General features: G+C 43.8%; 2 protein-coding genes across 4 annotated transcripts in view; one reads left to right on the plus strand and one right to left on the minus strand.

Moving 5' to 3' along the window:
* Positions 1–267: 267 nt before the first annotated feature.
* Positions 268–24,589, minus strand: LOC146581824 (uncharacterized). 2 transcript variants are annotated; one of them, XM_085287217.1, is made up of 5 exons: positions 24,462–24,589; positions 20,780–21,048; positions 1,308–1,480; positions 966–1,143; positions 268–591 (listed from the first exon to the last, which is right to left on the minus strand). In XM_085287217.1, exons 3-5 carry the CDS (start codon positions 1,473–1,475, stop codon positions 455–457), a joined length of 483 nt encoding a protein of 160 aa, XP_085143343.1. In that variant the 5' UTR covers positions 1,476–1,480; positions 20,780–21,048; positions 24,462–24,589; the 3' UTR covers positions 268–454. The 2 variants fall into 2 exon arrangements, with proteins under 2 accessions (XP_085143343.1, XP_085143352.1); XM_085287226.1 differs by lacking the exons at positions 20,780–21,048; positions 24,462–24,589 and adding an exon at positions 16,942–17,097.
* Positions 23,738–24,671, plus strand: part of polr2b (RNA polymerase II subunit B) — a 32,611-nt gene continuing 31,677 nt past the window's right edge. For both annotated transcript variants that reach the window (XM_085287193.1, XM_085287183.1), the window contains exon 1: positions 23,738–23,873. In XM_085287193.1, coding sequence (XP_085143319.1) covers positions 23,855–23,873 — 19 coding nt within the window. In that variant the 5' untranslated portion in view covers positions 23,738–23,854. The remainder of the gene's footprint in view (positions 23,874–24,671) is intronic.

A 24,671-nucleotide genomic window follows, 5' to 3' on the forward strand; every position in this document is an offset into this window, starting at 1 on the left:
TTTCATTATGTGAATAACTTGAAAATCTTAGCTCAAACAGCTGCAAAACCTGTTTGCCCAGCACGGGGATATTGAATTCTATAAGATGAAGCCATAAACATGTGTGTCTGAGTCGTCTAGCAAAAGTTAAATCATGACTGGAAATCTACCTCTCTTTATAGGTATTTTAACCAATACTAAACTACTGCATGTTTCCATCAATAGTTAAACCACCTAAACACATAATTGTACTTATTCCTCAAATTGGACACCCTTTATAAATAAAAAAAACCCCAAATGTCTCACAATGTATCATGTCAATATTAATATCCTAAAATAAGAAAGCATTGCATGTGATGTAACAGAGAAACAAACTAAACAAAAAAAGGACAATAGGCATGTTTCATTTGCTGAATACTTTATTAAAAGACAGTTTCCTATTTACATTTATATGTTTCACAGAAGTTTGTAATTTTTACTCTGGGATGGGGATGCATGATGTGCGTCCTGCGCCACCCAAACGATCTGAAGCGTATCGGAGCCATTTCTGCACTGCTTGTGCAAAGACAAACTCGGACATAGAGTTTGCCCCTAACTGCTGCGTCAGGCCATCTAGGACAAAAATACACACACACACACACACAAAAGTGAATTAGAGCACATGAGTAAGCTCTTTTTAACTGTCTTCAGCGGGGAGAAAGTATGTAAACTTCTAGGCTGATAAACATGAAAGTCACCAGGCGTAAATCTACAAACTGCTGCATTTGATTCCCAAAGAGCTATGAGCGGAAAAAGTGATAAGTCTTAGCATGGTGTGCCGTGTATCCTTTAAAACAAAATAAACATGGGGTCCTCGGGCTGTACAAACTACAACCCGAGGACTAAACAAGCCAAAGACCAAAGACTCCATCTCCAGATTAACCGGACATGAAAGTCTTGTTATTGAGAAAGACAAAGTAATATAGCAAAAAAACGGTAAAGCTTACCAAATATGCATCTGCAGAGCACTGTATCTTTAAATGCCATTTTTTGCTTTGTCTGGTCCTTGGTTTTTTTCCCTGCCCAGTTTAGTACCGAGGCCAGCTGGTTTGTAATGGCATAAGCCATTACACGGCGGACTCGCACCTCCAATGTGGTCCCTCCAATCAAGGCAAAGCGTCTCACCTATAGACACATTTTAAGAGATGGAATTAGCGTGTCTCATGTCTTAAATGTGTACACAAGTGCTTGTGTGTTTTAATCAACAGGCCGTCTTTATGTATTTAAATCACATCTGACAGCTATTATACTTTATAGTTACAAAGTGTACATAACCTTTATATACTTACCATTGCCTTATTTGCCTCTTGTGATTGAAGAGATGCCTCTGCATTGTTTAGCTCCTCAATGTTGTGCAAGGGCAAATCCAGAGGCAGTACCCCAGCATCTACCGATTCATTGCAGCCAGTATTGCGGATGGCTCTGACCTCCTCACGGAGTTCGTTAACAGCTCTCATCAGGTCTGACAGAAAAAGATAATTTTTTTTAAGTAAGCTAAATTTAGCTGATCCGTGCAGGTGAATGAATTTACCCTGTCTAAAGAAATCAAGAGAAACGCCCCGGACTACTCAGTCACTAATTACTGTTACTGTACTTTTATTACAAGTATTATACTGTAAAAGCAACAGGACGCACCCTGCTGCAGCTCCTGTGCAGAGCTGAGTATTAAATATGTGCAAACAACAGCATGTTTTCAGTCTCTTGCCACATCTGTAAAGACAGTAACATTTTTTTTAAAAGCTTGTGCTTCAGTAACTCCTCATTAATCAGGAACTATGGATTAAAGTACTGTAGTGTACTGTAATACTGAAAAAATTGTAAGAGAAGAACTTCAGATCCTGAGTGTGTGAGGACAGAAGAATCAGCTTTATTTCAATTTTGAGGGATAAAATTTACATTTGAGTTTGATGGTTCTGTTCTCTTTGTGATTACAGGAGCTGCCCTCAGATTCAGACCTCAGCACCACCCAGTGACAGCAGACAGATCATCCAACATGTTCACATGTTAACTGCAAAACGAACTGATGAAAACAATACAAAGGTTAAAGTACCACACGTGCTATAGTGAAAGCTGCAGCTGTTTTATTAATAAAGTTAAAGACAAAAAAACAAAAGGATTAATCACCCCTGTAACTGTGTCACTATATATCAGCATTAACAGGACCTCAGTTTGGTGTTTCACAGAGCTGCTGATCTCAGACCTGCATAGCTTCCGTTTTAAACACTTGATGTACTCAGCTGCATGAAGGGCAGGTTTGAGTTTTCTGACACAATTAAATAAAACCTGATGAAGGTCAAAGGTCGTCACTTGTGTGTTGAACTACAAACTTGTGATCTGGAATTCTTTCACAGTTTTTTGCAGATAGTGTGTTATTTACCATAAAGTAATTCAGAGTTATTCATACCAGAGTAACCAGAGAGGATCAGATATTTTTAAATATGTAGCCGAGTGGTAAATTAATAATAATATTTTCCATTTCAGTTAAACAAATATCCATTTAAGGTTCAAAAAGGGGTCTTAAAATGTTGTTTCTTTGTTTCCATGTATGGTAAGGCAAGAATGTTATTGGGTAATTTAATGTTATTGCTTGTGCTATTTCTTTGGTTATCTGCATGTTGTGTGCACTTGAAGCTGTTAATTTTATAGGTTTGTGTAGTTGCATATTGTGGTCACTGGGGGGGGCCAGTGCTTAAGGGTTAACTGCAGTTTTCCAAAAAAAACTTAACAAGAAATGCATCTTGGGACTTCCTGTTTACTTTTCTTTTTGTTGTGGATGTGGAATGGGAATGTTGTGAAGGAGTTAAATTGTTGGTAAGGAATTGTTAAATATGCACATAACTCATTGAAACATATTGTTATAATTGTAGTGCAGTGGCAAAACGTCAGTATTTTAACAAGATGATGTATTTCTTAAATGTATGGTGCAAAGGACCTGTATGTGCAGCGTGGAGCGGCCATTTTCTCCATGCAAGGGATAAGCTGCGAGATCATCTGTGTGCTCCAGTATTGCAAGTGAGCTGAGATTTCTGTGGAATGTAAGTGTTTATAAACATGTATGTAACCCTTCCACATTTTTTTAAAGGAGCCTTGTGTGATTTAGTTCTTTGTATTTTGTTCTGCACAGACAGAGGCCACTGCCGTATTTTTGTATTTTGTATTTCATTTCATTTCTTTTATTCCTTGTATTGTAGTGGCGCATCTTTGTTTAATAGGTTATTCTGTTACTTTGCCACGTTACCTCTCGTGCTGTAGATGTTCAGTACAAGTCCATATGGCCGCTGTTTGACAAAAGTAAAGGTCAAAGGACATTTTTTTTAGTTTATTCAGTCGTCATTGACAATAAAACTGCACATTAAGAACCCCAGTAATTGTGTCCTGCGTGGCTAACCATTTCCCAGGCTACATAATTTTGGTACCAGGAGTGGGGTGTGCAGCAGAAGGAGAGTTTTAGTTCACTAACTTTTAACTGGCGGCACAGTGGCATGTTATTTCCTTTTTATTAAAAATACAAAAAATACGGCAGTGGTGAAGACTACAGGGATTAACCATCACTGCGGGAGGACGTGCGGAGGTGGTGATTCTGCAGAGTTGCTGGTGCGGCGCTTGGGACAGAACCCATCTGGACCTGGCAATCGGATAGCAGCAAACAAGATTAGTCTTGTTCCTTGAACTGGACTTTTCCCATAGCATCCTTATTATAGCTAATCTATGCTTAAGCTTGGACTGTGGACTGAATTAGAAGCGCCATGTCAAGTGCTCCAGATGCTGGGGATAATGCCAGTGGTGGGGATTTATCCAGTCAGGGCCCATTAGAGCCGGCAGGACCAAGTAGGGCTCCAGATGATGAGATACAAAACCAGCTTCAGGAGCTGACGAGGTTGAGGGATGACCTTATCAGATTAACTGATGAAACAAGGGCTCAAAGGGACAGTGCTGGTCGTGCCCTTAACCGTTCATACATTTGTGTTCCACGTGAACGCCAGGTCCAAGTCTTTACAGGGGAATTGGGAAAGGACGGGAGGTCTGTTGAAGAATTTATTGAAGAGGTTGAAAGAGTGACAAGGTCCAGAGAACAGAGCACCGAGGAACAGTGTGATTTTATACTTTCATTGTTGCGTGGGCCAGCACTTGAGGAAGTGAGGTTATGTATGAGGGGTCAATCAGTTGGGCCAAGTGATTTATTCGCCTATCTAAGAAATGCGTTTGGTGAGAGGCGTAGTGTCACACAGCTTCTGCAGTCTTTTTACAACCGTAAGCAGGCAGATGGAGAAGATCTCCGTGATTATTCCCATGCACTTTCTCAGATACTGAGCTCTGTAGTAAAACAGTCCACAAATGCAATATCTGATGAGAACACTGTCCTAAGGGATCAGTTTATTGAAGGGTTAAAGAATGCCACTCTGAGGCGTGAACTAAGGAAAATGGTCAGGGAGAAACCACACTCTAGTTTGCTAGAGGTGAGGGATGAGGCTCTCCTTTGGGAAATGGAGGATTACTGATCTCATTCCACGAAAGGGTTGAGAAGCCACATGGTTCAATCAGAAGCCTTAGAGGCCCAATGCTCGGTAACTAAAACAGCTCCGAACAACGATCCCCCTTCAGTGTTAGAGGAAGTGCAACGGGCTGTTGCCCACCAGGGAGAGCAGTTAGCAGAATTAGGAAAAGCACTGACTGCACTATCAACTGCTGTAGCGGAACTGTGTAGACGTGCCCCACAGACTCCCCCAGACCCCAAGCCAAGAGTTAAACCACAGCCTGCATTTACACCTGATGGTCAGCCAATTTGTTTTAAGTGCAGAGGGGTTGGGCATATTGCCAGGATATGTCCACAAATCAAACTCGGGTCTAGTGATGCTGCTCCTGTGTCTCCAATAGGGCAGGAAAACTGGAGCCCTCGGTTGTCATGAGCCAAACAATTTGAGGGGAGGCAACTGGCTCACAAACTAAAACACTGAACAAAGATGTAGTTTTAGAGAGGGCCGTTGGGGAATGTAGGACTGTAGAAATCAAACTACAGGGAGTGGAGGTATCATGTCTCCTCGACACTGGCAGTCAAGTGAGTACCATCTCAGAGGGGTTTTTCAACGAACACTGGTCAGCAGAAGACACCAATATCCATTCTACCTTTGAATGGCTGAAGATCACGGCAGCTAATGGACTGGAGATACCTTATGTAGGCTATGTGGAGCTGGAAGTAGAGGCGATGGGGCTGACAATCCCAGAAAGGGGGTTTCTTATAGTCAGAGATTCAGCACAGTCTTGCTCTGTGCCTTGTCTCCTTGGAATGAATGTAATTAAAAAGTGCCAAGAACTAGTACATGGAGAGTTTGAAACCACAATGAAGGGTAACCTTGACAGTAACTGGAGGCAGGCTTTTCAGCGAGTACAAACGGTTAGTGTAGCAAACAGACTTTCATGTGCCAGGCTCGCTGGGAAAGATGCTGTCCATGTCCCAGCCTCATCTGCGGCTACCATCATGGCCAAAGGGCTAAAAACTGTCAGTGAAAAAGATCCTTTAATGCTTCTTGAACCTGGCAATGCCCCTTTACCTGGAGGTTTGGTAGTTGTGCCAACCTTGATAACATCAGAGAGGCATATTTTTCCTGTTCAGGTCATGAACTTGTCTGATGAAGACATCTGGTTGCAACCCAGGACTAGACTTGGACTTTTGACTGAGGTTGACACTGTAGACAATGACCAGTTGTGTAAAGTTCAGTTTCAGAGAATTTCAGCAGATACAGATGAAGTGAGTGTAAGCACGCGGCCTGAACCACCCACAGATGTTCAATCCATTCTACATAAACTTAAGATTGGTGGTACTACAGACGAGCAGGCACAACTAGCTTTGCTATTAGGAAAATATTCATTTGTATTTGCAACAGAAGATGAAGACCTAGGGTACACAGACAAAGTGCAACATGAAATACACCTCACAGATGACATACCTGTGACACAGCCCTACAGACGGATTCCCCCCACACAATACAATGAAGTGAGAGAACACATTGGCAAGTTGTTACGGAAGGGAGTAATCAAAGCGAGTTCTAGCCCATATGCTTCCCCAATAGTGCTAGTCAGAAAGGTTGATGGTAGTCTGAGGCTGTGTGTCGACTACAGGAAGCTCAACTCAAAAACCAGGCGGGATGCTTTTCCCCTCCCAAGAATCGATGAAAGCTTTGATGCGCTGAGGGGTGCTAAGTTCTTCTCCACAATAGATTTAGCAAGTGGGTATCACCAGGTAGCCATGCACGAACGTGATAGGCCCAAGACAGCATTCACAACCCCTTTTGGCCTTTATGAGTACGTAAGGATGCCCTTCGGTGTGTGTAACGGGCCCGCAACATTTCAGCGACTCATGCAGGCAACAATGAGTGACCTCATTTTCCAGATGCTACTTGTGTATCTTGATGACATTTTAGTTTTTTCTGAAACATTTGATGAACATCTCCAAAGACTTGAAACTGTACTCAGACGCTTGGCTGAAACTGGTCTTAAGGTGAAGCTCAAAAAATGTGCCTTTCTTCAGGACACAGTGAAGTTCCTGGGACACCAAGTGTCAGCTGAGGGGGTGGGGACGGACCCATCCAAAGTGTCTGCTGTTAAAGACTGGAAGGTTCCAACCACTGCCAAAGAGCTCCAGTCTTTTTTAGGGTTTTGTAGCTATTACCGGAGGTTTATCAGAGGCTTCTCACAGACTGCAGGGCCACTACATGACCTGGTGAACAAATGCTTAAGTGCAAAGAAATCTGGATGGGCAGGCCGCCATTTTGATGCAATGTGGACTCCCACGTGTAGTTCAGCTTTTGAGGGGTTGAAGGAAAAACTTACCTCTGCCCCTATTCTTGGTTTTGCTGATTTCACACAGCCTTTCGTACTGGAAACAGATGCCAGTCAAAATGGTTTAGGGGCGGTATTGTATCAGCAACAGGGTGACACAAAGCGAGTCATAGCCTATGCCAGTCGTCGGCTACGCCAGGCTGAGAGGAATGACCGTAATTACAGCAGCATGAAGCTAGACTTACTAGCTTTGAAGTGGGCTGTTGCTGAGAAATTTAGGGGATACTTACTCGGTTCGAAGTTTGTTGTGCTCACTAACAACAATCCCCTTTGCCATCTTAAAACGGCTAAGTTGGGCGCAGTAGAGCAGAGATGGGTCGCCCAGTTGTCAGTTTTCGATTTTGAAGTGAAGTATCGACCTGGGAGTTCGAATGCTGCTGCAGATGCCCTCTCAAGGCAGAAGTTTGCAGGGGAGCCGGAGGTTGATCCAGATTCAGAATTTGATGACTGTGTCCCTGTCTGCAGCCTGGTAAGGCGAGGGACTGCTCTGGAACCAGATCTTGTAGCTAAAGGTCTTGAATGCTATGAGGTGAGACAGATACGTGCTTGGGAGTCAGGCTCAGGAGTGGTGACAGAGCAAGGGAATACTCCTACGCTCCCAGGCTATACCAGAGAGGAATTATTAGCATTTCAGGGCAGTGATCCTACCATCACAGGGTTCAGAACCTTTTGGGATCGTGGAAAGAAACCTAGTTACAAGGAAAGGGCAGCCTTATCCAACCTGGTGAGACGACTTTTAAAACAGTGGAACCTTATTCAGGAAAGGGAAGGTTTGTTGTACAGGGTTGTTCCAGAGTCCCTCCATGGGCCAGTATGGCAGTTGCTTTTGCCTGTTTGCCTCAAAGGTCAGGTCCTAGAGAGTGTCCACAACAAGATGGGGCACCAGGGGATTGAGCGCACAGTGAACCTGCTAAGGGGGAGGTGTTTTTGGGTAGGTTACTATGAGGATGTGGAGAACTGGGTTAAGAACTGTGAAAGGTGTGTCTTGTCTAAGATGCCGCAGCCAAAGATTAATGCCCCATGCAGGCCTTTCTGGCATCCAGGCCATTGGAGGTAGTAGCTGTGGACTTTACTGTCCTTGAACCAGCATCAGATGGTCGGGAAAGTGTGCTGGTTGTGACTGACGTGTTCACAAAGTTCACACAGGCATTTCCGACTAAAGATCAGAAAGCCGACACTACAGCTAAGGTTTTGCTCAGGGAATGGTTTATGAAGTATGGAGTGCCAGAAAGACTCCACTCAGATCAAGGACGAAATTTTGAGAGCGAGATTATAGCAGAACTTTGCAAGTTGTATGGTGTTAAAAAGACCAGGATGACTCCATACAGACCACAAGGAAATGCTCAGTGTGAAAGATATAACAGGACTCTTCATGATTTACTGAGAACGCTTCCACCTGAAAAGAAAAGAAGGTGGCCAGAATATCTACCTGAGCTTGTGTATGCTTATAATGCTACTCCTCATTCAACAACAGGGTACTCACCCTACTATCTTCTTTTTGGTTTTGAGCCTCGCCTTCCAGTTGATGCACTGTTAGGCCGTGAGTGTGTATCAGACAACGGTCAGAACTGGCTCTCTGTTCACCAAGAGAGACTTAAGCAGGCCCACACGCGAGCCAGAGAGTATTCTGAACAAAAAGCAGCAGAACGGATTTCATTTCAAAACAAGAAAGTCCATTGCCCCCCCGTTTACATTGGGCAGTTTGTTTTTCTTCGCCATCGGCCCTTGGGGAGGCATAAAATCCAGGATGCTTGGGGGCCCACTATTTACAAAGTAGTGGATGTCCAAGGCACCACACACACTGTGGAACCTTTTGAAGGAGGGCCAACGAAAAATGTTCATAGGTCAGAGCTGCGACCATGTGCAGCCCCGGGTCAGAAGCCCAGAACTCAAACCAAACTACAAACCAATGCTCACCCAGTGGTTGGAGAGGAACCAGTGGTATTTGAACCAGATTTTGTCATTGTTGAGGAAGTTGATCGTCTACCTCGGTTAGATGTGCCACAAGTGTCCTTATGGTCAGAGAGGGACATTTTTCCAGTGTCAGCACAGGCAGATGGTCTCGGGCCAGAGGGACCTGAAACAAGTTTTACTGATATGACTAAGAGAGAGAGAGACTTGGGGACTTGTTCCGATGGCGGAGGCAGTGACTTCCCTGATTCCGACTGCATTGGGCCAGAGTTCAGGCCCAGGATTGAGGTGGAGGGTAGCAAAGGCTCTAAGCCTGTTTCCGCTGTCAGGAAAAGTGAGCGGAGTACTGCAGGGTCACATTCAAACCTGTTTCATTTGCCCAAATCTGCCTGCAATGCTGTAGCAATTAGCACTGACGTGGCATCTCAGATTTGAACAAGTCTAGGGGCAGCTCTGTTTGGAAAAAAAAACAAAACAAAACAAAACACAACACTGCGGGGGGATTTTCCATTCAGTCGAGGTTTAGTAGTCACCGAGGGCGTTGACTGATTGCAGGGGAGAATGTAGCCGAGTGGTAAATTAATAATAATATTTTCGATTTCAGTTAAACAAATATCCATTTAAGGTTCAAAAAGGGGTCTTAAAATGTTGTTTCTTTGTTTCCATGTATGGTAAGGCAAGAATGTTATTGGGTAATTTAATGTTATTGCTTGTGCTATTTCTTTGGTTATCTGCATGTTGTGTGCACTTGAAGCTGTTAATTTTATAGGTTTGTGTAGTTGCATATTGTGGTCACTGGGGGGGGCCAGTGCTTAAGGGTTAACTGCAGTTTTCCAAAAAAAACTTAACAAGAAATGCATCTTGGGACTTCCTGTTTACTTTTCTTTTTGTTGTGGATGTGGAACGGGAATGTTGTGAAGGAGTTAAATTGTTGGTAAGGAATTGTTAAATATGCACATAACTCATTGAAACATATTGTTATAATTGTAGTGCAGTGGCAAAACGTCAGTATTTTAACAAGATGATGTATTTCTTAAATGTATGGTGCAAAGGACCTGTATGTGCAGCGTGGAGCGGCCATTTTCTCCATGCAAGGGATAAGCTGCGAGATCATCTGTGTGCTCCAGTATTGCAAGTGAGCTGAGATTTCTGTGGAATGTAAGTGTTTATAAACATGTATGTAACCCTTCCACATTTTTTTAAAGGAGCCTTGTGTGATTTAGTTCTTTGTATTTTGTTCTGCACAGACAGAGGCCACTGCCGTATTTTTGTATTTTGTATTTCATTTCATTTCTTTTATTCCTTGTATTGTAGTGGCGCATCTTTGTTTAATAGGTTATTCTGTTACTTTGCCACGTTACCTCTCGTGCTGTAGATGTTCAGTACAAGTCCATATGGCCGCTGTTTGACAAAAGTAAAGGTCAAAGGACTTTTTTTTTTTGTTTATTCAGTCGTCATTGACAATAAAACTGCACATTAAGAACCCCAGTAATTGTGTCCTGCGTGGCTAACCATTTCCCAGGCTACATAATTATATAACTTTCTACAGGACTGAATGTAATATCTTTATGTAAAAGTCCAGAGCCTCTGGGGAGTGTCCGAGTATTTATAACATTACACAAACCAAAAGTCTCCACCACAGTGTTCATGAAATGCTGGGTTTATCCATCTTCTGGGGTGGGCCTACGGAGGAATGCAGAAGATTTCCCTGTGAGGGAGCTGCTGGTGAAGATCATGAGTCCTGCTTGATCAATGCAATGAGCTTCAGTATTCCTGTTGTTTCTTAAACGATGCCTCTCTCAGTGGGTCAACAGAACATCTGGCACAGGACAGCTGTGATGAAAGAAAAGTTTCTCCAAACCTCTGGACCCAGGAAACCCAGCTTGGTCCTGATGGTCTCCCTCACTAGTTTCTCCCCAGGGTGAATGTAGCTGTTGATAAAATATGGATTCTATTATGAAATGAAAAGAACAAATTACACTACACTACTGAAACATTCTGCTGATGTTTTTAAAGTTTCCATGTTACCAGGCTGTAGAGGGCTCTGAAGATTTAAACAGTTTTAGATCCATTACACTCACAGTCTTATGTTAAAATCTCAAAGGACAGCATTATATTTTTGATATTAACAGCAACGCTGGGCCTCTGTAAAGTGTGCAGCTGATCTCATCGCTGTCTAAAAATGGATAAAAAAAAAACCTAAGAAGTGCTGAATCCTTCAATAACACAGACTATTAGAGTAACAGGTGTGTAGCATCGCTAACTAGCTAGCAACAAGCCTCCAACACAGTGCGTATGCTAGCGGCTAATCTAGCGAACGAATTAACAACAGAGTGATTTTAGAACTATACGCTGTGTGTCTTTTTTATAAGAGTGACATGGTTGTATTTACCTTAATTAAACAAGTCGTCAGTCGCGATAAACCAGCAAAAAACTCGAGTTGCTGGGCTAAGTAAAAAGTGTAGAGGGGCGGGTTTGCGGTCACATCCAGCGGGTGTGTGGGCGGGAGCGTTACACAGTCGCTCCACCTCAAGTCACTACTGCGCAGACTCTGGCTCCAAATTTGAAAGAAGGCAGCCTCCACAGGCGGGATATTTTGGCTTCATTTTTGCACAATGGGAGGAGGCGGTGTCACGTCGTCCATCTTTTATACAGTCATTTGCGGGCTACCAGGGGACCTAGAAGAGAGAAATACATCGCCCACGGAGGATGCCGAAGCACGCTCCAATAGACGCACACACACACAGTACTCTTAAGGTAAGCACTCTTTCGCACACACATACAACGGCTGTCTCCCAATTCAGGGTCTGCAGCCTTAAAGTACGCATTTCAAGGCCGATTACGTCACAGCGGCGCGCCCAAGGCTGTCCCAATTCAAAATGCAGCCCTGAAATGCGTCCTTCATTTCCCTGAATTTTAAGGCTGTGGCAGTGTAGACTTCGTGGTCCCGTATATCCCACAATTCATAGCGCGGCAGTCGGTGTGGAGAATTCTGCCGCAGACGGCAGAAGCGGAGCGGCCGAAGAGTAAACTGTGAAAAGTAAGTACTGAATATTATGTCACTTATTTATGTGCAAATGTTTAATAACGAAGAAAATTAAACAATATTGTTGGCCACATGTCGGCAAAGTTATGTGACATTAGTGACGTTTGTACTAACTTGGTTTGAAAGCCTTTACTTTAAAATATACACCTGTGGAGGACCACCAGGTGGCTCCACTCACACCCAAGTTGAAGGGAAGTGTTGGGGTGGAGATTTTGGCGCTCACTATATGTGAAGTTCTGAGAGTCAGTTAATAAAGTTGGAGTGAGACACTGAGACCTCTCCTGTCGTTATTACATACCTCCACATTGGTGACCCCTGTAGCGAACATGCTAAGGCTCGACGACGAAGCCTGGAAGCATCGGCTGCCGCCGGACTTTCACCTCCGCCGATGGCTGCATTTGCTGTGGCGCTTAAATTGCCGGATTTTTGGCTTCACGATCCTCCTTCATGGTTCGTGCACGTAGAAGCTCAGTTTGCTCTTCGTGGAGTCAGCTGACGATACTAAATACCACCATGTGGTGGCCTCACTTGACCCGCTGTCAACCCGCCGCACGATGACTCTCCTCCGGGACCCCCCAGCCCAAGGCAAGTACGCCGCCCTCAAGGCGCTGCTGCTGCGGCGTTACTCCCTCTCTGATGCTGAGCGGGCCGAGAAACTCCTTTCCCTCGCGGGCTTGGGCGATGGCACCGCTCTCGAGCTGGGCGCGGATGACGGAGGATTTCTCTTCACCCACCTCTTTCTCCGACAGCTGCCGGCTCCAGTCCGCGCTGGCCTTGCCAACTCCCCGCTATTGGCCACGAAGGATTACTGCTCCCTTGCAGAAGAGGCGGATCGCATCCTCCTGGCTACCAGGACTTTCGGCGTCCAGGCGATTGTTCAGGACTCACCAGCGTTTTCCCCCGCCCCCTCACCCATGCTCCAGGGGCCCTCCGACTCGTCCACGGTGGCCGGAATCGCTGCACGGCGGCACCGCGGAAAGGGGCTTTGTTTTTATCACCAGCGTTTTGGAGCAAAGGCACGGCGCTGTCTCCCGCCTTGCAGTTTCCAGACCCAGGGAAACGGGCATGTCAGCACTCTGTAGCAGCCGCGACTGCTGGCAACAAGGAAAGGCTGCTTTCCTTAGAGGACTCACGCTCGGGGAGGCGTTTCCTGGTGGACTCCGGCTCACAGAAGAGCCTTCTTCCCCCGGCTGGCTCGGACAGGCTAGCTGAGGGCTGCGGGCCATTGCTAACAGCGGCTAATGGCTCTTCCATCAAAACCTTCAGTGAAAGGTTGGCGACTGTTTGCTTTCACGACCGTGACTTTCAGTGGAACTTTGTTGTTGCTGCTAGCTCTGTGCCTATAATAGGCGCTGATTTTCTTTGTGCTCACGGACTGCTGGTTGATGTTGCTAACAGACGTTTAATCGATGCTGTGTCATTTTCCTCATTACCCTGTTTGACTCGGGGTGCTCAGCCCGTCGTGCATGCTAACTCAGTAGATTCGGGTGACGTTTTTCAGTGTTTGCTTTCTGAGTTTCCCTCACTCTCTGTCCTCACTTTCTCGAGCACGGTGACGAAGCATGGGGTGGAGCATTACATAACTACAGTAGGGCCCCCGGTGTTTGCACGCGCGCGCCGCCTCGACCCTGCCAAACTGGCTGTCGCTCGGGAAGAATTTGCCACCATGGAGCGTCTGGGCATCGTGCAGCATTCGAACAGTGCCTGGGCTTCTCCGTTACACATGGTGCCTAAATCTGATGATCGGTGGCGAACTTGTGGGGATTTCCGTCGTCTTAATAATGTCACAGAGAACGATCGTTATCCCATTCCCCACATCCAAGATTTTTCCGCCCATCTTGCGGGGACCTCGGTATTTTCGAAGATCGATTTGGTACGGGGATATCACCAGGTTCCCGTGCGCGCGGAGGATGTCCCCAAAACCGCCATAATTACACCTTTCGGCCTTTTCGAGTTTCTGCACATGCCGTTTGGCCTGAAAGATGCCGCCCAAACCTTCCAGCGGTTGATGGACTCGGTCTTGCGCGGGCTGCCCTTTGTTTTTGTATATCTTGATGATATACTGGTGGCCAGCAGCTCGAAGGAGCAGCACATGTTCCATCTGCGTCAGGTTTTTCAGCGTTTGGCGGAGCATGGACTGATTATTAATCCGTCTAAATGCCAGTTTGGGTTGCCCGTTCTCGATTTTCTTGGGCAGCGTATTTCCGCCGAGGGCGCGGTTCCGTTGCCTGACAAAGTCCGAGCTGTTTCGGAATTTCCGCGTCCCACGAATGTTAAGGCACTGCAGGAATTTTTGGGGATGGTGAATTTTTACAACCGTTTTCTCCCCAAAGCGGCACATCTGCTGAAGCCCCTTTATGGGGCGTTAAAAGGTAAGAAAGCTAATGACTCCGTTGACTGGTTTCCGGAAAGCATCCAAGCGTTTTCTAATGCTAATGCTGCCCTTCTGGCCCACCCATCCCCCTCAGCGCCGATTGCGTTGACCACCGATGCGTCGGACATAGTGGTGGGTGCAGTGCTGGAACAGCGAATCTCGGGTGTCTGGCAACCGCTCGCCTTTTTCAGCCGTACGCTACGTGACAGCGAACGCAATTACAGTGTTTTTGACAGGGAGCTACTGGCGCTCCACCTGGCGACTCGTCATTTCTGTTTTTTTCTCGAGGGTCGTCACTTTACCGCATACGTGGACCACAAACCCTTGACGTTTGCCATGTCCAAGGTTTCTGATCCATGGAGTGCACGCCATTTCTGAGTTTACCACGGACATTCGGCACGTGGCTGGTAAATCCAATCATGTGGTTGACTGTTTGTCCCGTGCGCTGGTTTCTCCCGTCTTTCTCGGCATAGACTACTCCGCCATGGCTGCCGATCACAGCAGTGACCCGGACATCCTCGCGCTTAAATCCACCCAGACAGGCCTCATACTAGAGGACAGACCTGTGCAGGACGGTGGTCCCCTCCTCGTCTGTGACGTTTCCACCGGCCGCCCTCGCCCAGTGGTTCCCGCTTCCTGGCGTCGTCAAGTTTTTGACTCGGTACATGCTCTCTCTCATCCAGGGGTCCGGGCCTCTGTTAAACTGGTCAGCTCTAAATTTGTTTGGCCAGGCCTTCGCAAATCTGTTAAGGAATGGGCGTCGGCGTGCATTCCCTGCCAGCGTGCGAAGGTTCATAAACACACCAAGGCGCCCCTGGAGCCGTTCTTCATACCCGGCAAACGTTTCGATCATGTGCATGTCGATCTGGTGGGTCCTCTGCCGCAGTCACAAGGTTTTACGCACCTTTTGACTGTTGTTGACCGGACCACCAGGTGGCCGGAGGCGGTCCCCCTGGCGTCCACTACTGCAGCAGTGGTGGCCAAGGCGTTTTTGTCAAGCTGGGTCTCGCGTTTCGGCCCACCTGCGGACATTACGTCAGACAGAGGCCCCCAGTTCATTTCCGTGCTTTGGTCGGCCATGGCTGATGGACTGGGGGCTAAAGTCCACCGCACAACCGCATACAACCCGCAAGCTAATGGGATGTGTGAACGGTTCCACCGGTCGCTTAAGGCTGCTTTTCGCGCCTCCTTAAAGGATGGCAATTGGGTTGACCGCCTCCCGTGGGTTTTGCTTGGGCTGCGCTCTGCGGTTAAGGAGGACCTCGGTGCTTCCCCAGCTGAGCTAGTGTTTGGTCAGCCCCTCCGCGTGCCTGGAGAATTCTTGCCCGAAAATCCTTTTCCTGACACCGTGCCTGACACCTTTGTTCCAAAGACTTTAGAGACTGCTAAGTTTGTTTTTGTCAGGCACGATGCCCGCAGGACACCGCTGCGGCCGCTGTATGACGGCCCATTCAGGGTTATTGAACCGGGCCAGAAACATTTTGTTTTGAATTTTGGAGGTCGAAGGGAGACTGTGTGTGTTGACAGACTTAAACCTGCACATGTTCTTCCGGACAGTAATGTAGTGCCGGCCCAGGCCCCTCGCCGTGGCCGCCCTCCTTCGATGGGGTTGACAGACTCTGGTTTTCCCCCCAGGACTACCCCCGGACCACCGGCGTTTGAGCCTCCATCTGCCTTTCCTGCTCGCCTTCATCAGCCTCATTCACAGGATGGACCTTCCTCTGCCTGTTCTCTCCCTCCCAGGTTCAGTCGTTCGGGTCGTTTGCTTAGACCCAGGGTCCTGGACTGAATAGAGACCTAACTGTGTGTTCAGGGGGGGGGGGGGGGGTATGTGTGGCAGACCACCAGGTGGCTCCACTCACACCCAAGTTGAAGGGAAGTATTGGGGTTGAGATTTTGGCGCTCACTATATGTGAAGTTCTGAGAGTCAGTTAATAAAGTTGGAGTGAGACACTGAGACCTCTCCTGTCGTTATTACATACCTCCACACACCGTTCAATAGCTGAGCTTAATCTTACAGAGAATGATTGTTAGAGATATTCTTTTATCAAGTACTCAGATGCAATGAAATATCACTCAGACACTTAATAAGGGTTTTATCAGTCACTGCAGTTTGTCCGGCGCCTGGACATTTTTTCTCTAGCCACCCATTTTTCTTTCTTATTATTTTTTATTAGCTCATAGATATATTTACGTTTACACACACACACATACACACCCGTGGTGCTTTCTCTGGCACGAGGAATGGGAGAGGCTATTGACACGGCCTTCTACTTTCAAGCTAGCCTTGAAAGCGGTGTCAATTTTATGTGATGAAACGCAACCTTTTCCCGTTCCACCAGAACTCGAGCAACCAACGATAAACAATTCGGTGGAGTAGTTCAGCCTCCTTAATGTGCTGTAAAATCAACTTACTCCACCAACAAAACAGTAAAACAACAGATCATACGCGTAATGAGTATTATTCTGGGCAACACTGTGTCTTTCTACATTGCTCCAAGCCCTCTTTCAGGCGAGCTGTGTGTAACTTTTCTACCAGTCCTTTTTCAGACGAGAATGTTACTATCCTGTCGTATTTTGACATAAAGCTTGCTCCAAGCCCTCTTTCAGGCGAGCTGCGTAACTTTTCTACCAGTCCTTTTTCAGACGAGACTGTTACTAAGCTGTCATATTTTGACGGGAAACTATTTTATGTACAGACCACAGGTTGCCTCAGTCGTTTTTCGCAAGATGTGAGTGAGTGCTAAATATTCACCTGAGTTATTGTGTGGTTGCTTTGGTTTCCTTCATCAACCCCTGAAGTCGTGGACCTCTTATAAGAACGCTGGCCAGAACCCGAACGTCACGTTTCTGGACTTTATCCTCTGCCTGGAGAGGAGTTGACAGCGTGGGCTTCTCACAACGTCAGGACTTGATGAAGGTTTCCTATTGGAGCATTGAAAAAATATCAATGTCCCTCCGGCTCGAAGGACCAATTAAATGTTAGAGATATTCTTTTATCAAGTACTCAGATGCAATGAAATATCACTCAGACACTTAGAGCAGTTTTAAACGTGCACGGGTGAGAGACTCAGGGAGAGACTCACACACCTCCTTGGTGCAGTCTGGCTTTATTTATACACATCATGAAGCATACAAAAAAGGAAATATCATCCTTATCTTGTCAAGAAAACAGGTGTGGTTGATCAAAAAACTTCGTGTTCTCTACAAGGTTGTTTCTTACTCGTGGGTGGCGGTTTCCTGCTAGTGTGAAGGCAAACAGTGACAATGTGAAGGCAAAGACTGATAATGTGAAGGCAAACAGTTTCCGTTATAGAGTAGGGAGCCAGCAATTAAAATATGCAGCTGGTTGAGTACAGAACAGAAATATAAACACTCTTAGCTGATTATTATATGAATAATAAAACCTTTAAAAACAAAAATACTCTGACAATGATCAAAGCTCATGTAGAAACAAACAAACAATTTTCTCCTTCATTTCTGTCAAACAAAGCTGTATGACACGTTTCCAGTGATTAGTATCATGGTTGCTAGGCAACCTGCGCAGCGCAACGGAGGCTTTTTTTTTTTTTAACTTTATTGACAAACAACAGTATCAGCGCAACGGAGGCTAGACTGTCCCATTTCACAAGCCTCGCACTTCCGGCCTTAGCGGTCTTTGAGTACGCGGCCCTTGAGGATCGTTGAGGCTGCGTACTTTAAGGCTGGGAGACAGCCAACAAGTGGAGATCAACGATCACCGGTGTCACGTCTGCACAGCTGTTTTATACGTAAGCTGTGGGACGTAGCCGGGCGTGCCGGGGTGTCTTAAAGAAATATCCACACGCCACGACCAAGGGGGGTCGTACCCCGTACATATGGAATATGTAACAGTGTGGTCTCGATATGCTAGAGAACCTCATAATTCATGCGAAAGTTAAAAATTAATTTAAGGGAAACGGTAGAACTTATAGAAAAGCTGAATTAGACAGTAGTAAAAGAAGAACAGGAGAACAGTTTAAAGGTGGAATGGTGGTTCTAGGAGAAAGTATGTGGAAGCAGTTAAGCTTCAAAAATATGCCACTTAGAGCATTTTATGGGATGTCTGCTATCCACTTCAATGGGAGCAGAAACTGCATGAAAAAATTAACATAGCAAAAAATATAACAGTTATAACCACCAAAATTTATAGCTGGAAAGAGCAGAATTGACAGAAACTGTAAAAATTTGAATGGGCATAAAATGGTAAATGGTAAATGGCCTGTATTTATATAGCGCTTTACTAGTCCCTAAGGACCCCAAAGCGCTTTACATATCCAGTCATCCACCCATTCACGCACACATTCACACACATTCACACACACTCATAAAAACTGAGGGACTAGTTAAGCGGCACAAAACGTACGGAAGCAACTAGAAAAAGAGAAATAAAGAGAAACAGGATCTCAATAAAATCTCTAATAATTGGCTATGTACCACAGGCCTTCAAGCTGGCTGTAGTTAAACCTTTACTTAAAAAGCCATCTCTAGACTGTCTCAGCTATTTATAGGCCAATCTCCAACCTTCCTGTTAAGTCAAATTGTTGAATGTTGTCATTGAGTTTCTTAAATTTGTAAAGTCTTGGTTCAAGCAGTAGGATCAAAGACATTCTTTTGTCTCTGACCATCTCTCCAGTCACTCTGGTGCTGGGGTGAGGTTTTATTAAAATTTTCAAATTCAAATTCAAATTTTATTTGTCACGTACACAGTCATACACAGTACGATATGCAGTGAAATGCTTGGACAACTGCTCGTGACCTAAAGAAAACAAAAAAGGAAAAGGCTATGAATAAGATAGGAAATAAATATGAAAAATTAAAAAGGGAAATAAATGTGAAAAATTAAAAAGGGTAAATTTTACTAGGAAGGAATAAAATATAAATTAAGGTTAAAAAGGAAATAACTGTACAACACAAATTAGAATGAAGGGTAAATTTAACTGGGAAAGAATAAGATAAAATATATAAATTAAAGTTGAAAATAAAATAACTGTACAACAAAATACACAATATAGAACTATATAAGAATGTATGAAGAAATATAAATAAATATATATACACAATAACAGCAGCTGTACAAGTATTAACTGGAAATGAAGAATATAATGTCCAGTGTTGTGCAATCCACATTATGTCTTCTGCAGTGCAAATATGCTTAAAGTGATTTAAGTGATGAAGTGAAAACAATGTCCAGAATGTCCAGTGTGTGTGTAAGAACTGTATGTGTATATTATTGATACATCCTATTTGAAAGATCTGTTTCTTGTGTATAAGCTTCCTGCTTTTATGATCCTTTTGGTGAGCAGGAGGTCTCACACACACACGCACACGCAGTACCTTGTCTTTTGCAACCAAGGGGGTTCTACGGTGGGAGTTGTTTGTGTTTTATTGTGTAAACTGTAACTATCATGGGAATAAATAGCTGCGAGGCGAGCTGCTCTTTAGGGATGGGTACCGGTAATGGCACCGGTTCTGACATAAACTGTAGTAACCAGACCCAAAAGCACACACATTTCAGTGCTTTATTTTGGTGCTTTTTTTTTTTTTCTGAGATGTCATCCACTTTAGATTCTAGCCAATCATTTTACCTTTCCGAGGATAGTAGGCGGGCCCAGGTACGTACGTTCTTTTAGAGCAGAGCTACAGATTAAAAACGCCCAAGGCGAAGCAGTTAAGAGTCTGTCTGTACTTCACAGCAAAAGATGCAAACTCAGCAGCCTGCAACAAGTGCTTTATGGTGATACTGTGCAAAGGAGGTAACACCTCGAATCTGATGAAACACCTGGCAACGTATAGCATTTTGTTAAAAGCCGAGAAATGCACCGTATTTGATAGCTTGCTGCGAGACCTCACACTGAGCACATCTACTGCGGGTGTGGTGCCTGTTATCAGATGTGAAGTTAGCAACATCCCCCAAGAACCCGAAGAGGAGAGTCCTGACCCCTAGCGCTGCCAGTGTAGCAGAAATGATGACGGATGATGATGGCAGCAGCAGCCGTTCTTCTCTGCGTGAGTAGCTTAATGTTGTTCGTGTGTAATTTACGTTGAGTAGGCTAACCACGTTATTACATTAATGCATGTAAGGTGAACTAGCAAACACCGTCGTAGTTACATGCGCCTGTCTTCTTTTTTGATGGCAGATGCTCCCTTCACTCTGGCCAAAAAGGCTAAAATGACCAAAGAAAAAGTGGAAAACAGCTAAACATGAGAGGTTTTTGGACAAAGTTGGTGTTTTTTTCCCCCATTGATTAAGCACTGCTTCCAGCCAAGAGTGATACCATAAATCCCCTATAGCTGCAGAAAAGGCTAACATTGTTATCTTTTTACAAAAAACAAAACAAAAAAAAAAACAGCTGAACATGAGAGGTTTTTGGACAAAGTGTGTGTTCTCCATTCTTTAAGCACCAGTTCAAGCACCGTTTAAGCACCAGCACCGTTTCAAATGTACCGGTTTGGTACTGGTATCGGATAAAACCTAAACAATACCCATCCCTATTGATGTCACAGGACCATGACAGAGTGATGTAGATACACAGGTACCGGAAACTGATGATCAGGGGCTCATAATTCCTTGCCTGCTTTGTAGTGAAGTCTATGATCAGCTCCTTAGTCTTGCTGACGTTTAGGAGGAGGTTGTTCTCCTGGCACCAGTTCTCCAGGTTCTTAATCTCCTCCGGGCAGGCCTTCTCGATGTTCTCAGAGATCAGGCCCACAACATGTGGGAGTGAATGTGAGTGCGATTGGTTGTCCCCTGTCTATGTGTCAGCCCTGCAACCGACTGGAGACCTGTCCTGGGTGTACCCTCCTTTTCGCCCTAAGACAGCTGGGATAGGCTCCAGCAAACCTGAAAAGGAATAAGCGGAAGTGAATGAATGGGTAGGTTAAGCTATGAAAGGGAAAAGAAGTGCCCTCCTTGAAAGCCTGGATTTCCGTGCTGACAGATACTCTTCACCTGGAAAGGAACCGCTTCGTTATAAAGGACAAACTGGAGGACTTGGATCAGATTTGGGGGCCACTTATTGAGCATCTGGAAATTATGAACAAGTGAGAGCTACTGTGTGGACTTCACCATAGGTTACAATAAGCTGATAGCACTCTGGGATAAGGTAATTGTGTGGGAGGGGTGTTTTTCCCCCTTGTTTTTTGGCTACCCTTTTTGTTACTTTCCACTTTCTTGGTTGTGTGTTTTGTTTTTTGTTTGTTTTCCCCCTTTCTTGATGATAAAAATATAAAAAGGAAGCAATGTCAGCCTATGGGGCAATTTGTAATTGTGTGGATGCTCCACACTATTGAGTTCCTTCTTGGTGTTTCCGTACACTTTTCGCCGTGGATCTACTTCCACAATTTTTGTGCTATTTTCACCGTTCAAATTTTAAACTATTCTGCTATTTCTGTTAATGATGGCTATATCTTTTGGTATTTTTCACTATTATACTTTTTAAAATATTAAGCTTTTTTCCTTTAATTTGAAATGAATGGGAAACTTCTGCAATTCTGCTAAAATTTGCTTGTTTTTGAAACTTAACTACTTCCTCATATTTTCACGTAGAACAACCATTCAAACTTTAAAATGTTCTCAAATTATTGGGCTATTCAGGTATAAATCAGCTTTTTCAAAGCTTTTACCGTTTTACTTTTATTCCTCTTAAAGTTTTGAGTTGCCAAATTGTGATTTTTCACAAAATACATGCGTTGTTATGGTTGCTATACTCTTGGCTTCCAGTGTGCAGTTTTCTCTTCATGTCCGAACAACTTCTTGCTACTTGCTCAATTTTCACTCAACTTCCACAAATTATACATCAAAATGTAGGTATTTTTGCTGGCTTTCAGGAAATGTCACTATCATTGTTGTGGGACTTATAGGATCTTTGCAAATCTCCTCAGACCAACACAAAGTCGGAAAACTCTCCATAGAAAGTCAATGGAGAGTTTGTTCAAAATCACCGCTTGATTTCTGTAATGAGAGGCATATTCGAATCATCATATCTCCTTAACGAAACAAACTTAAGACATGAGGCTTGTCCCAGTATATCTTCAGACACTCCTGACGCTCACAATTCAAGAATTTCTTTCTCACCTATTACCGTTCTGAAATGAGTTAGACTTGTTTGAGGGTAGGAAATTTGTCCTTCGCTCAGATTTCAAACTCTGGAAATGAACCACTTTTTTCTCTTGTCATAACTTTTTGTTGGATTTCCACAGAGACCTGAAAATTTCCATGACTGTTCACCAAAGCCTGCTGTCTCTTACGGTGAAAGAATGATATTGATACTCCAAATAGATTTAGAGTTAGAAAGCGTTGTTTGAGGGCAAGTCAAGGCAGTTTTTGCTTCGCCTCTACTCAGTTATGGTGCATTACAAGTCAAATATCTTTAATAATTCAGATTTTAATGATAAATTGTCAACACTGGAAGATTCCCCCATCTCTTCTGAACAAAATGGTCTAAGAATGACCGTTCTAGCCTCTACGGTTAGGAAATTACGGCCATTTGTTTGAGGGGAGTCCGCACTACGAGAAATAGACTGCAAAAATCAGCTGTCCATTTTGCTTTTCCAATTTTTCTGTTTAAGTTATTACTAGTTCTGCTATTTTATAAGATTTGTGCTAAATATAGTATTTCTGCCAAATATAGTATTTCTGATTAATTATAGTTTTTCTACCAAATCATAGTACAGTATTTTTGCTTTTTAAAGGATTTTTATGGGATATTTATATTGCTTAATATAGTATTTGTGCTTTTTATAAGATTTGTGCTTAATATAGTATTTGTGCTTTTTATAGGATTTGTGCTTAATATAGTTTTTCTTCTTTTTATAATATTTGTGCTAAAACATAGTATTTCTACTAAATGTAGTATTTATGCTTAATCATACTATTTGTGCTTTTTATAGGATTTGTGCTTAATATAGTATTTCTGCCAAATGATAGTATTTGTGCTAAAACATAGTATTAATTTAAAATTACAATATTCATACTTCATCACAGTGTCTCTGGTAAATCACAGTATTTCTACTATGTTGTACTATTTTTCTAAATCATAGTGTTTCTGTAATGTTCAAGTATTTTTGGCTAAATATATTCTTTCTGTTATCTTATACTATTTCTCCTAAAGTCTTGTATTTTTGAGAAGTTATCATGTTTCTGGTAAGTTACAATATTTCTGCTAAGTTCTGCTATGCTATTGTATTTCTGCCAAGTATTATGTTTCCTCTAAGATATTGCAGTTCTGCTAAGTTATTACATTTTAGCAAAGTTCCTTTGCTTCTGCAAAGTTTTTACAATTTCTGCAACTTTTCAGCTTTTTCAGCTAGTTTTTGCATACAGCTTCAGCTTTAAAGCATCCACACAGCATTTTCGCAGGAAATGCAAATTTTTCTAGTTGTTACTTGTGCTTCACAATAAAATATTTGAAGATAAATAAAGAACGTTTTTTGGAAAACCAAACAAATAAAAACACACACGACATTGACTTGAGAGCAAGCCTGAGGATTTGTGCAGTTGTAGCATCCAGCCTGTGAGGGGCAGTAGTGTTTCACCTCTGCCTATTACTAACAAAGAAGAACAAAGCAGAAGTGACCTACGTTTCCGGGGCGCGCGGTGATCGCAACGTTTTGTGGTTGTTGTGGTTTTAAGTTTTCAGGAGATAAACATGTATGACCAGGATGAAGGTGAGCTGCACAGCTGTAAAACGTCATTACGTCATATGGTGGATAATTTTATTTGCATTTATTTGGTAATTTTATTAACAGGACGTGACAGAGGAGCTAACCCGTGCTACAGCTAACCATTTTAGTAATTTCTGAGAGAACAAAAGCTAGTATCACTCATCCAAACAAACACCTGTCACACAGGTACGCGTCAGCCTCACGCAGATCACGAGCCTCACCTGATTCGTGTGCTAACATCAGCTAAAAGCAGCGGGGCTTTGTGTGAGCTAACAGGCTAAATGCTGCTAATGCACGAGGACCCTTTATTTAACTTGATTATCGCTGCAGACGTTTACACTCAGCGTTACTGTGACACTACACCCACAAATACTACAATATATAAACAGTACCACAGTATAAAAGCGAACACTTATATTATGTGTAAATTCTGCGGTATAAAAACTGTGTACAATCCGCCATATTTACACAGTATAAACACTGCATAAAGAAAGCTGGACCGTGATCAGAGATTGATCAGCAATGGAAGTAAATGTTGACCACAAGATAATTGACCGATCTATCTTTAAGTTAAAGGTGAGAGGTCATTACCCAGTTTCTCAGGGAGGCAAAGCTACAGGCAGCAGGTCAGTTCATCCTGTCTTCTCCTCCTTTTAACCTGTAAAGGTCATGAAATGAAAGAGATGATGAGAAAAATAGACGTGTGGTGTGCTGAGACACACTAGTCTCCTTAATTACGTAAGGCTGAAGGGCTGCGGTGTTAAAACTACAAAGTGCAGAAGATGGACTACAAAATGTCTT

Source organism: Mchenga conophoros, linkage group LG2 (genome assembly GCF_057382185.1).
Source record: "Mchenga conophoros isolate Kocher_MC1m ecotype Shallow Benthic linkage group LG2, M_conophoros_male_GT1.1, whole genome shotgun sequence".
Classification (NCBI taxonomy): domain Eukaryota; kingdom Metazoa; phylum Chordata; class Actinopteri; order Cichliformes; family Cichlidae; genus Mchenga; species Mchenga conophoros.